Raw genomic sequence first — 13,379 nt, 5'->3', positions numbered from 1 at the left:
CACTCAAAACAGCACAAGACACACTAACACACCACCACCATGTCATTGTCACTTCAGTGCTGAGAATGATCCACCACCTAAATATTACCTACTCTGTGGTGGTCCTGTGGGGGTCCTGACCATTGAAGAACAGGATGAGAGCAGGCTATAAAGTATGTAGAGAAACAGATGGACTACAGTCAGTAATTTTAGAACTACAAAGTGCTCCTATAAGTGGAGCTGATAAAATGGACAGTGAGGGTAGAAACAAGGAGGTGGTTTTAATGTTATGGCTGATCAGTGTAAGTCTGGTGTACATTGGTGTTGTTTACTGTACTATTTATAAGCATTAGCAAAGCTTTGATTTGAGTAAAGCATGTTAATGCTGTAATTATTGTTTTGTTTATAAAAATCTCCTGCACCCCTATTTGTTTAACATATGACCCTCCATAGGAACCTGACCTTTAGGTTAAAAGCTACCTACTTTTGTAAACCTTTAAAAGGTAAAATACCAAAAAAAAAGATTTTTGCTGTATAATGCTCTTATCTTTTCAAGAAGTAAAACTTTCTTTTCACAGTCTGCCTCCAGCTCTTGGCTAGAGATGAACAACTTTATTGGAGACCTGATGGCTTCTAGTGCATCCAGCTCTGCTCAGTTGCTGAAATTTCCAAACCATCAATCTCTCCGTGTTGCTTGGGGAACCGCAGGACCTGAGACAACAGCAGCCAGATCTTTTCACCATGGCCACAGTGAGCCAGTCAGCCAGATCCAACAAAAAAACATGACAGGAACCAGTCTACAGTCTGCAGAGACGATGAGGGGGTCTGCAGAATGTGGTGACCAACAATGTAAGTGCATAGATCTTACTAATGTACATCTTATCTATCTTTACTGCAGCTGTCTATCACAGAAACCATAATTTAAGTACACACTTTCCAACCTGGAGCGAATTAACCACTCAATAAAGCACATGTAACTGCACATCGATCAACTCTGCCTCTATGCCCCATATGCCGACCATTATTGGCATGGCAGTTGGGCATGATACTGTAAAATGTGCCCCTTACCCTTCACATGCAGTGCCTCTGTTACATTTAGTTTGTACATTTTAACCACTTCCTTGTTTCTACACTCAGTGTCCCTTGAATGAGCCCCACTTACCATATAGAAGCACTTTAAAGTTCTACAATTACTGACTGTAGTCCATTTGTTTTTCTACATACTTTTTCGGCCTGCTTTCACCATGTTCTTCAATGGTTAGGACCCCCACAGGACCACCACAGAGCAGGTATTATTTAGGTGGTGGATCATTCTCAGCACTGCACTGACACTGACTTGGTGGTGGTGGGTTAGTGTGTGTTGTGCTGGTATGAGTGGATCGGACACAGCAGCGCTGCTGGAGTTTTTAAATACCGTGTCCACTCACTGTCCGCTCTATTAGACACTCTTACCTAGTTGGTCCACCTTGTAGATGTAAAGTCAGAGACGATCGCTCACCCATTGCTGCTGTTTGCGTTGGTCATCTTCTAGACCTTCATCAGTGGTCACAGGACGCTGCCCACAGGGCGCTGTTGGCTGGATATATTTTTGGTTGGTGTTTAAAAACTCCATTAGCATTGCTTTGTTTTATCCACTCACACTAGCACAACACACACTAACACACCACCACCATGTCAGTGTCACTGCAGTGCTGAGAATAATCCACCACCCAAATAATACCTGCTCTGTGGTGGCCCTGTGGGGGTCCTGACCATTGAAGAACAGCATGAAAGGGGGCTAACAAAGCATGCAGAGAAACAGATGGACTACAGTCAGTAATTGTAGAACTTCAAAGTGGTTCTTTATGGTAAGTGGAGCTGATAAAATGGACAGTGAGTTTAAAAACAAGGAGGTCGTTTTATTGTTATGGCTGGTCGACGTAAATGACTAAAATGACCGCAGTCAACCATTGTTTACGTTAGGGTCATGATGGTACCCATATATGTGGTACCCTTATATAACAAGGTAAATCAAATACGCAGATGCTGAAATTATTACAGAAATCTGTTTTGTGACAGCTCATAGCTTGATAGATATAAAGCTGGTAAAATATATGGACACATTTTTAATTGTTGATGACTTTAGGTGTTTCAGCCACACATTTTCAATAAATTAACTAAAATAAAATGCTTTCAATTTTGTGGCAGCTGCTTGGGGATGGCTCTTTTCGGGTGTAGAGAAACTTTATTGGCCTTAACAGAGCCCTGGCCTCATCATCAACCCCAATGTCTGCAAGGCAAAAGTCCCTTAAATAAATTGCATGTCTTTGAACTGTGGGAGAAAACCGGAGTTTCTGGTGAAAACCCACGCAGACACAGGGAGAACATGCAAACTCCACACAGAAAGGACCTGGACCGTTCCACCTGGGAATTAAACCTAGGACCTTCTTGCTGTGAGGTGACAGCGCTACCCAGTGAGCCACCATGCCACCCCCAAATATTGTAGAAAGTCCATTTTTGGCCATATAGCATAACTCTTTTTGAACTGGGTGTGTATTAAGTAATCCATCCTCCTACAAAGTGCAGCACATTGGCATGGGTAGCGCTGTCGCCTTACAGCAAGAAGGGCTCGGGTTTGATTTCCTGGCTGGGCAACCAGGTTTCTTTCTGTGTATGTCTGCCCTCTGATTGACTAGTGACCTGTCCGGGGTGATTTCTGCCTTTTGCCTAGTACTTCATTTAGGAGTGAGTGTCCTGCCAAGATCAACACCAAAAGTACAACCTGTAATGATAAAGGAGATGAAAAACATATTTTACAGGTACAACTGGATGTTGGACAACATTTGAATGGGTGTGGGTGTGTATACACTGATCAGCCATAACATTAAAACCACCTCCTTGTTTCTACACACACTGTTCATTTTATCGGCTCCACTTACCATATAGAAGCACTTTGTAGTTCTACAATTACTGACTGTAGTTCATCTGTTTCTCTACATGCTTTGTTAGCCCCCTTTCATGCTGTTCTTCAATGGTCAGGACTCTCCCAGGACCACTACAGAGCAGGTATTATTTGGGTGGTGGATCATTCTCAGCACTGCAGTGACACTGACATGGTGGTGGTATGTTAGTGTGTGTTGTGCTGGTATGAGTGGATAAGACACAGCAGCGCTGATGGAGTTTTTAAGCACCTCACTGTCACTGCTGGACTGAGAATAGTCCACCAACCAAAAATATCCAGCCAACAGCGCCCCATGGGCAGCATCCTGTGACCACTGATGAAGGTCTAGAAAATGACCAACTCAAACAGCAGCAATAGATGAGCAATCGTCTCTGACTTTACATCTACAAGGTGGACCAACCAGGTAGGAGTATCTAATAGAGTGGACAGTGAATGGACACAGTATTTAAAAACTCCAGCAGCGCTGCTGTGTCTGATCCACTCATACCAGCACAACACACACTAACACACCACCGCCATGTCAGTGTCACTGCAGTGCTGATAATGATCCACCACCTAAATAAAACTCGCTCTGCCGTGGTTGTGTGGGTGTCCTGACCATTGAAGAACAGGGTGAAAGCAGGCTAAACAAAGTACAGTGGAGATCAAAATTAGAGAACAACCGACAAATTCCTAAATGTCAAGGTCACCGCATAGTCCTATTTGAAATGATCCAAACAGGAGTAAAAGAGCAGTATTTTAAGCATATTTCATGAGTTACATACATTCTTAAGCACAGAATAAAAAACTTAAATGAGATATTTGAAAAAGAACACTGATCAAAATTAGAGAACACTTTCAGATACCCCCAGTTATTGGTGTTAATCTGGCACCTGGTGCTAATTTCCTTAGTTATTTGACAAACCCTATTTAGAACAGTTCACCATCTTGCAAAGTCAGTGAAAAATGGAAAGTTATGCTGCCAGTTAAAGTGACTGAAACCCTCTGGCATCAGGTTGTCCAGATGAAGGCCAAAGGGATGACCTTATCAGCCATAGCAAGAGAAGTTGGTCGTTCCAAATCTGTGATTTCTAGAATATTGTATCTTTACAACGTCGCAAACTCATTCAAGTCCCCCAAGAAGGCTGGTCATCCACGAAAAACAAATGCAAGAGAGGACAGGATAATGCAGAGAATCTCAGTGGGCAATTGGTTCAACACTGCAGCTGGAATTGCTCGCCAGTTCAGCACTGAATATGGTAAGCATCTGTCTCGTCATACAGTGGCTCGACGTTTAAGAGCATTTGGACTGAAAGCCCACTCTGCAGTGACCAAACCTCTCATTAGCAGAAAGAATTAAAAGGGTAGACTAACCTTTGCTGAGGAGCATGTTGTGTATACAGATGAGAAGTAGTCCAAAGTTCACTTTAGTGATGAAAGCAAGTTTAATTTATTTGGGTCTGATGGGAAACATTATGTTCGTTGTCAAACTGGGGAAAGACTGAACCCAAAGTGTGTAATGAAGTCAGTGAAAGGTGGAGGAGGAAGTGTCATGGTTTGGGGGATGTTTTCGGCAGCAGGAGTTGGGCCTCTTATACAGCTACATGGCAGAGTGAATGCAAATGTTTATCAGAATGTTCTTCAGCAACATGTGGTTCCTTCCCTGCATTCATCAACCAATCAGCCAGCAATTTTTATGCAGGACAATGCCCCCTGCCACACAGCCAAACCAGTAAAGCAGTTCCTTGAAACGGAAAACAGTGAAATAATGAAATAGCCAGCCCGGAGTCCTGATCTAAACCCAATAGAAAACCTCTGGAAAATCCTTGGTGACAAAGTTATAGCCAAGAAACCTGCTACAGTCACCGAACTGTGGAAGAGACTGAAAGAAAAGTGGACCAAAATCACACCAGAGCAGTGTGAGAGACTAGTGATGTCCTGTGGCCGCAGATGTGCTGAAGTAATTCAAAACAACGGCCTGTACACTTCCTACTAATTGTTGACTGTTGTAACCTTCAGAAAATTTAGTTGTAATCTTTATCTGTGCTTCAGTCATTGCTGTTCTCTAATTTTGATCATTGCGTTTTACGCAAAATAAAGGTTTTTTGTTGAAGTGCCTTGGTTATTTTGGAAAACACTGTTCTAGTAGCATGGTGTAGCCACAACAAAAATTCCTTTAAATGTTGAGCAATGAAGATTACATTATTTCTGAAAAAAATGAAATGTTCATAAATTGTTCTCTGATTTTGATCTCTACCGTATGTAGAGAAATAGATGGACTACAGTCAGTAATTGTAGAACTACAATGTGCTTCTATTACTACTACTTTGTTTGTTACTTGTACTGTGTGCTGGTACTAATTTATGTACTGGTTTATAAACTCTATGCACTGGTTTCTTTTTTTCTGCAGTTCAATCAAATGCCTGCACATGCCCAGGCTGTCCTCTTTCCCTAAAGTCCACCACTGCATCCACGCTGCATTCACTTTGCCCAAAACCCAGAGATACCCCTTCCTCCCAAACGGAGACAGCAAAAGAATCCGCGTCACAGTCCAAGGACCCTAGCTCAGTTCCACTAGGCCTGGGCTCGTGTCTCAGCCTGGCTCTTTCTTTGGAAGACAGGAACAGTGAGCCAAGTAGCACCTCTAATCCAGATCACCAGGACAAAGGCACAAGCACTCACAGCCCTACACCTGCCTCCAACTCCAGCCCCCAGATTTGCCCTACCCCCGTCCAGGCCCTGTCCTGCTTCTGCTGCCACCGAGACCTCCATCTGTGCTCTCATCTCCTGCAGTCGCCCGAGACCCACACTCACTCGCACCACCACTACTACCACCACCACTGCCCACTCACTGCCTGCATGTGCCAGCGCTCCTTCACAGCCTGCAGACAGCAAGAGGGCCACCCGTCCCACCAGCACCCATGCATGCACTGCTCAGAGTCATTCATTCGACCCTCGCAGCTGCTCCAGCACCAACGCACTCAGCACACCGCCAAGGCCGGGGGCTTCCTGTGCCGCGAGTGTGGTCGCGTCTTCAACTCGCACAGCAACCTGCGCGTCCACCTCAACGTCCACACAGGCGCACGGCCCTACGTGTGCTCCGATTGCGGCAAGAGCTTCAGCCAGTCAGGTGCACTCAAAATCCACCAGCGCATGCACACGGGAGAGCGGCCGTACACCTGCACGTACTGTGGACGGGGATTTCCTCACCTAGCTGGCATCAGGGCACACCAGCGGACTCACACCGGTGAAAAACCTTACCGATGTCTGCAGTGCGGCAAAGGATTCACACAGTCTGGTGCCCTTAAAGTCCACATGCGAGTCCACACAGGAGAGAGGCCCTTCATATGTGGTCTGTGCGGCAAGAGCTTCTCTAACCGCTCAGCCGTCCGCTTCCATCAACGCACCACGCATGGCCTTATCACCGAGCCCAACTCTGTAGGACGGCCCAGCCTGGCTAAAAGTGGCTCCGAAGCTCAGCAAAATCAGGTTGGTCAGGATAAGTCTGCTCAGCCAATGGATAACAGGATCCCTAGCAGCAAAGCAAGCCTAGCGGAGGATGAGGATAGAAGATCTCTAGCCTATGCCTGTGAAGATTGTGGTATGCGCTTTCGGGATGCTCCTTCTAGAAACAAGCACCAGGCACTACAGCACTATTCCACTGAGGAGGAGGAGCAAAGGGAGAACCACAGAACAGAACAAGTAGCACATGTGTCGAGGAAGGATTTGGTCTAGTGATCATGTGACGGAGATTATGCCTGTACAGATAGTAAGCATTGAGTACTATGACTGGTGGTTTGTATTGGGTTACGCCTTTTTATCATTGAAGTTAGGTGTTCCAGCCACTCCAATTGCTTTGTGGCAACAGTTTGGCGAAGACTGTTTCCATATTTGACGAGTTTGGTGTAGAGGAAATTCAGTGGCCTGCATACAGCTTTGACCTCAACCCAACCAAACACTTTTGGGAGGCCACACAATGACAAAAGTGTCTGACCATACTAATGTGTTTTGACTCAATGGGCACCGCTTCCCACAGAAATACAGTAGACTCTTGACGTACGAATTTAATTGGTTCCAAAGGACTGTTCTTAAGTCAAAATGTTCGTTAGTTAAACCTATTTTTCCCATAAGAAATCACGTAAATAGAATTAATCCGTGCCAGACCTCCCAAACCACCCCCTTACCTAACCTCTCTAATGTCTTAAATGGTCTTTTTTGTTATAAATACAAGTATATTTTCCCTGAATCTTAAATTATAGAATAGATAATACTGTAATAAACAATAACGAACAACAATACACAGTAGTACTGTACATAAAACACATACCACTTTTCAGTACAGTACGTGTGCAGTACCATACACCATAATACATTTCCTTTTTTTTTAAATAAAATTTATCTACCAGAAACAACAATAACTCTCATATTTCTCTATTATTTCCATCTTTATTTCAATAGTGTTGTATTTTGTAGGTGTAATTGCACGAAAGAAAGAATACTTTAATGAGCCGAATTCCTTCTTCTCTCTCACTCACTGTCCCCTCTGTCTGATACACAGTGACAGCTACTGGCAGGAGTAATTATACAACAACATATGTAATAGATTTTTAAATTTTCTCAACACTACGCTTTATTTGCACTTTCTTTGGGGCCATTTTAATATAGAATTTTACAAAATATAAAGAAAACATCGGAAAAACACCGTCCTCTGTCCGAATGTTTGCTCACTGTATGTATGTATAGAGAGAGAGAGAAACGGTTGGAGTCAATTTGTTCGTGACGTCACGTGTTTCGCAAATTTCTGTTCGTAATCCGAAATTTGTTCGTACATTAAGTTGAAAACCCGAAATGTTCTTATGGTAAACTGTTCGTAACTTAAGGGTCTACTGTATACCAAATTTTGTGGAAAGTGTTCCCAATAGAGTGAATGCTGTAAGAGCCATAGTTTTGGAATTTGATGTCCAAAAGCTCATGGTGAAGTGTTTATATATTTTGCCCATAGTGTATTTTATTAAAATATATTTTTTTCCAGTAATACATTGACATTTTTATATAAAAAACTGGTTCTATTATTATTTGAATTTGGCAAAAACCAGGTTTCTCATTTTCATGTGACACATCTCCACATAGGCAGAGTGTAAGAGTCTGATTTAAATAATACAACACATGCATAAATTTGCCAAATATGTTGATTGAGTAATGAAGAGGGCAGTTACTTTTCTACAAGGTGATGAATAGTGTTTAACTTGTAAATGTACATTTAAAAATATTTTATGAAAAGTGTTTTTACTTTTGTGTACTATGGTGTCTTGTTGGATTTGAAATCATTAAGTGTGAAAGATTTGCATTAATAAAGACAATCAGATAAGGGTGACGAGTTTTCCACATTATTATATATTAAAGCTGCAGTACATGGGCCACTCAGGTGGCGCAGCGGTAAAAACACATGCTGGAACATCAGAGCTGGGTTCTCGAATACATCGTATCGAGTCTCAGCTCTGCCTGCCGTCTGGTATGAGCAACCACATGAACAAGGATTGGCCTGTTGTTCAGATAGGGGTGAGATATTAAAAGCCGGATAGGGACTCTCTCATAACTAATGCAATTATGACGTCTGCTGGCTGAGATATGGGAAAAGAGTGCTGTCAGGGTGTGTCTCTTCGTACACAGTGCTGATCTGCATTGCACTCGTCAAATGTAGGTGACAAAATGCATACTGCTGCTGCCCACGTGTCGGAGGGGGGCATGGGTTAGTTTCGTTCTCCTAAATCAGAGCAGGGATCGGCATTGGTGGAGAGGAAGCATGACGCAAGCGGGCAATTGGATGTGCTAAAAAGGAAGAAAATGCATAAACTATATATATATATATATATATATATATATATATATATATATATATATATATATACAGTGGGGGATATAAGTATTTGATCCCCTGCTGATTTTGTAAGTTTACCCCCTTACAAAGACTTGAAAAGTCTATAATTTTTATGGAAGGTTTATTTTAACAGAGAGAGACAGAATATCAACAAAAAATCCAGAAAAAAACATTAAATAAAAGTTATAAATTAATTTGTATTTAATTAAAGGAGATAAGTATTTAATCCCCTACCAACCAGCAAGAATTCTGACCCCCACAGACCGGTTATGTGCACAAAAGGCACACAAATTAGTCCAGTCCCTGTATAAAAGACACCTGTCACAGAATCAGTTTCTTCTGTTCAAATCTCTCGACCACCATGGGCAAGACCAAAGAGCTATCAAAGGACGTCAGGGACAAGATTGTAGACCTGCACAAGGCTGGAATGGGCTACAAGACCATCAGCAAGAAGCTTGGTGAGAAAGAGACCACTGTTGGTGCGATCATTCGAAAATGGAAGAAATACAAGATCACAGTCAATCACCCTCACTCTGGAGCTCCATGCAAGATCTCACCTCGTGTGGTAAGAATGATTCTGAGAAAGGTGAGGTCAGTCCAGAATTACATGGGAGGAGCTTGTCAATGATCTCAAGTTTTGAGCTACAAAACAAAACTGCCATTTTCCTCAAACTGACCCAACTTTTTTAGAACAAAAAGAAAAAAAAAGGATGAACTGTGAGCTATGAAGCTCAGCTGTGTAATTATTATTTTTTTTATTTTATAATATCCAAAATCTCATTCCTTCTCCCAGAAGTATTCTCACACCACCTGAGCACCTGAAAACCACTCCAAATTGATGAAACCAAGAAACACCATTAGAGTTCCACTTATCGTCCATTCTGTCCTTGGGTCTGCACATTGAGTTTGATTTCCCAAGCTGATATTTTAGTCTGAGGTGCATTTGCATTTTAGATTTTCTCCAGGTACTGTTTTTGTTTCTCAAATGAATGTTTTAATAAAAACTCATTTACTTTAATGAAAGTAATTAATGCTGCAAAGCACACATAGTCTCGGAGACAAATACACTCGATTCAGAGAATGTCCATGGTGTTCCAATACATAACGAAAAAAGTAATTTTACATCAAAACATTAAAACCACCTCCTTGTTTCTACACTCGGTGTCCATTTTGTCAGCTCCACTTACCATATAGAAGCACTTTGTAGTTCTACAATTACTGACTGTAGTCCATCTGTTTCTCTACATACCTTTTTAGCCTGTTTTCACCCTGTTCTTTAATGGTCAGGACCCCTACAGGACCACCACAGAGCAGGCATTATTTGGGTGGTGGATCATTCTCAGCACTGCAGTGTGTTGTGTGTGTTAGTGTGTGTTGTGCTGGTATGAGTGGATCAGACACAGCAGCGCTGCTAGAGTTTTTAAATCCCATGTCCACTCACTGTCCACTCTATTAGACACTCCTACCTAGTTGGTCCACCTTGTAGATGTCAAGTCAAGATGTCAAGACGATCGCTCATCTATTGCTGCTGTTTGAGTTGGTCATCTTCGAGACCTTCATCAGTGGTCACAGGACGCTGCCCACGGGGCACTGTTGGCTGGATATTTTTGGTTGGTGGACTATTCTCAGTCCAGCAGTTACAGTGAGGTGTTTAAAAACTCCATCAGCGATGCTGTCTTATCCACTCATACCAGCACAACACACACTAACACACCACCACCATGTCAGTGTCACTGCAGTACTGAGAATGATCCACCACCTAAATAATACCTGCTCTGTAGTGGACCTGACCATTGAAGAACAGCATGAAAGGGGGCTAACAAAGCATGCAGAGAAACAGATGGACTACAGTCAGTAATTGTAGAAATACAAAGTGATTCTATATGGTAAGTGAAGCTGATAAAATGGACAGTGAGTGTAGAAACAAGGAGGTGGTTTTAATGTTATGACTGATCGGTGTATAGTGTACATGCTATCTGTCTGTCCAGCATATACTGTAGCATACAGAGCAGTGGTTCTCAAAGGGAGGTTTGCGGTCCACTAGGGGGCTTCAGTGAAACCCGAGAGGGTCCTATCTCAGTTTACTGAGACGAGTAAAAATAATAACTTAATAATAATTGCTATTTCTTAGTCAGACCACTAGAGGGCAGAAAACCCACATTTTAAACAGTATGGCGCGCTGGCAGGTTTGTTTTCATTTCATTTTCATGTTATTTCGTCGCTTTGTCCCGGTCCTGGTCGCGGTGAGTCTGGTTTCCACTCTGCACATAGGGTAACACCCCCCGGACAGGACGCCAATTCATTCGATCGGATACACTAATGCCAACACAAGACAAACGACCATAGCATGTAAGTGTCATTAAAGTACTAAGAATGGTCCACTGTCCAAATAATATTTGGTCAGTAGGGGTCTACCAGGGTCTCTTTCCTATTGATACATACACCGATTAGCCATAACATTAAAACCACCTCCTTGTTTCTACACTCGGTGTCCATTTTGTCAGCTCCACTTACCATATAGAAGCACTTTGTAGTTCTACAATTACTGACTGTAGTCCATCTGTTTCTCTACATACCTTTTTAGCCTGTTTTCACCCTGTTCTTTAATGGTCAGGACCCCTACAGGACCACCACAGAGCAGGCATTATTTGGGTGGTGGATCATTCTCAGCACTGCAGTGTGTTGTGTGTGTTAGTGTGTGTTGTGCTGGTATGAGTGGATCAGACACAGCAGCGCTGCTAGAGTTTTTAAATCCCATGTCCACTCACTGTCCACTCTATTAGACACTCCTACCTAGTTGGTCCACCTTGTAGATGTCAAGTCAAGATGTCAAGACGATCGCTCATCTATTGCTGCTGTTTGAGTTGGTCATCTTCGAGACCTTCATCAGTGGTCACAGGACGCTGCCCACGGGGCACTGTTGGCTGGATATTTTTGGTTGGTGGACTATTCTCAGTCCAGCAGTTACAGTGAGGTGTTTAAAAACTCCATCAGCGATGCTGTCTTATCCACTCATACCAGCACAACACACACTAACACACCACCACCATGTCAGTGTCACTGCAGTACTGAGAATGATCCACCACCTAAATAATACCTGCTCTGTAGTGGACCTGACCATTGAAGAACAGCATGAAAGGGGGCTAACAAAGCATGCAGAGAAACAGATGGACTACAGTCAGTAATTGTAGAAATACAAAGTGATTCTATATGGTAAGTGAAGCTGATAAAATGGACAGTGAGTGTAGAAACAAGGAGGTGGTTTTAATGTTATGACTGATCGGTGTATAGTGTACATGCTATCTGTCTGTCCAGCATATACTGTAGCATACAGAGCAGTGGTTCTCAAAGGGAGGTTTGCGGTCCACTAGGGGGCTTCAGTGAAACCCGAGAGGGTCCTATCTCAGTTTACTGAGACGAGTAAAAATAATAACTTAATAATAATTGCTATTTCTTAGTCAGACCACTAGAGGGCAGAAAACCCACATTTTAAACAGTATGGCGCGCTGGCAGGTTTGTTTTCATTTCATTTTCATGTTATTTCGTCGCTTTGTCCCGGTCCTGGTCGCGGTGAGTCTGGTTTCCACTCTGCACATAGGGTAACACCCCCCGGACAGGACGCCAATTCATTCGATCGGATACACTAATGCCAACACAAGACAAACGACCATAGCATGTAAGTGTCATTAAAGTACTAAGAATGGTCCACTGTCCAAATAATATTTGGTCAGTAGGGGTCTACCAGGGTCTCTTTCCTATTGATACATACACCGATTAGCCATAACATTAAAACCACCTCCTTGTTTCTACACTCAGTCCATTTTATCAGCTCCACTTACCATATAGGAGCACTTTGTAGTTCTACAATTACTGACTGTAGTCCATCTGTTTCTCTGCATGCTTTGTTAGCCCCCTTTCATGCTGTTCTTCAATGGTCAGGACTCTCCGAGGACCATTACAGAGCAGGTATTATTTGGGTGGTGGATCATTCTCAGCACTGCAGTGACACTGACATGGTGGTGGTGTGTTAGTGTGTGTTGTGCTGGTATGAGTGGATAAGACACAGCAATGCTGCTTGAGCTTTTAAACATCTCACTGGATTGAGAATAGTCCACCAACCAAAAATATCCAGCCAACAGTGCCCCATGGACGGCTTCCTGTGACCACTGATGAAGGTCTAGAAGATGACCAACTCAAACAGCAGCAATAGATGAGCGATCTACAAGGTGGACCAACTAGGTAGGAGTGTCTAACAGAGTGGACGGTGAGTGGACACGGTATTTAAAAACTCCAGCAGCGCTGCTGTGTCTGATCCACTCATACCAGCACAACACACATTAACCCACCACCACCATGTGTCACAACAGTGCAGAGAATGATCCAACACCCAAATAATACCTGCTATGTGGTGGTCCTGTGGGGGTCCTGATCTTTGAAGAACAGGGAGAAAGCAGGTTAAAAAAGTATGTAGAGAAACAGATGGACTACAGTCAATAACTGTAGAACTACAAAGTGCTTCTATATGGTAAGTGGAGCTGATAAAACGGACAGTGAGTGTAGAAACAAGGAGGTGGTTTTAATGTCCACCATGCAAAAAATATC

At 42.9% G+C, this 13,379-nt stretch overlaps 1 protein-coding gene across 1 annotated transcript; it reads left to right on the top strand.

Moving 5' to 3' along the window:
- Positions 1–563: 563 nt before the first annotated feature.
- On the top strand, positions 564–8,249 carry si:ch211-79k12.2 (uncharacterized protein LOC568844 homolog). The gene is made up of 2 exons (XM_062991894.1): positions 564–828; positions 5,310–8,249. Exons 1-2 carry the CDS (start codon positions 582–584, stop codon positions 6,632–6,634), a joined length of 1,572 nt encoding a protein of 523 aa, XP_062847964.1. The 5' UTR covers positions 564–581; the 3' UTR covers positions 6,635–8,249.
- Positions 8,250–13,379: the final 5,130 nt, after the last annotated feature.

This window comes from Trichomycterus rosablanca, chromosome 3 (genome assembly GCF_030014385.1).
Source record: "Trichomycterus rosablanca isolate fTriRos1 chromosome 3, fTriRos1.hap1, whole genome shotgun sequence".
In the NCBI taxonomy this organism is placed as follows: Eukaryota; Metazoa; Chordata; class Actinopteri; order Siluriformes; family Trichomycteridae; genus Trichomycterus; species Trichomycterus rosablanca.
Note: the sequence above shows the minus strand (reverse complement) of the source record. Positions and strands in the feature narration are given on the sequence as shown.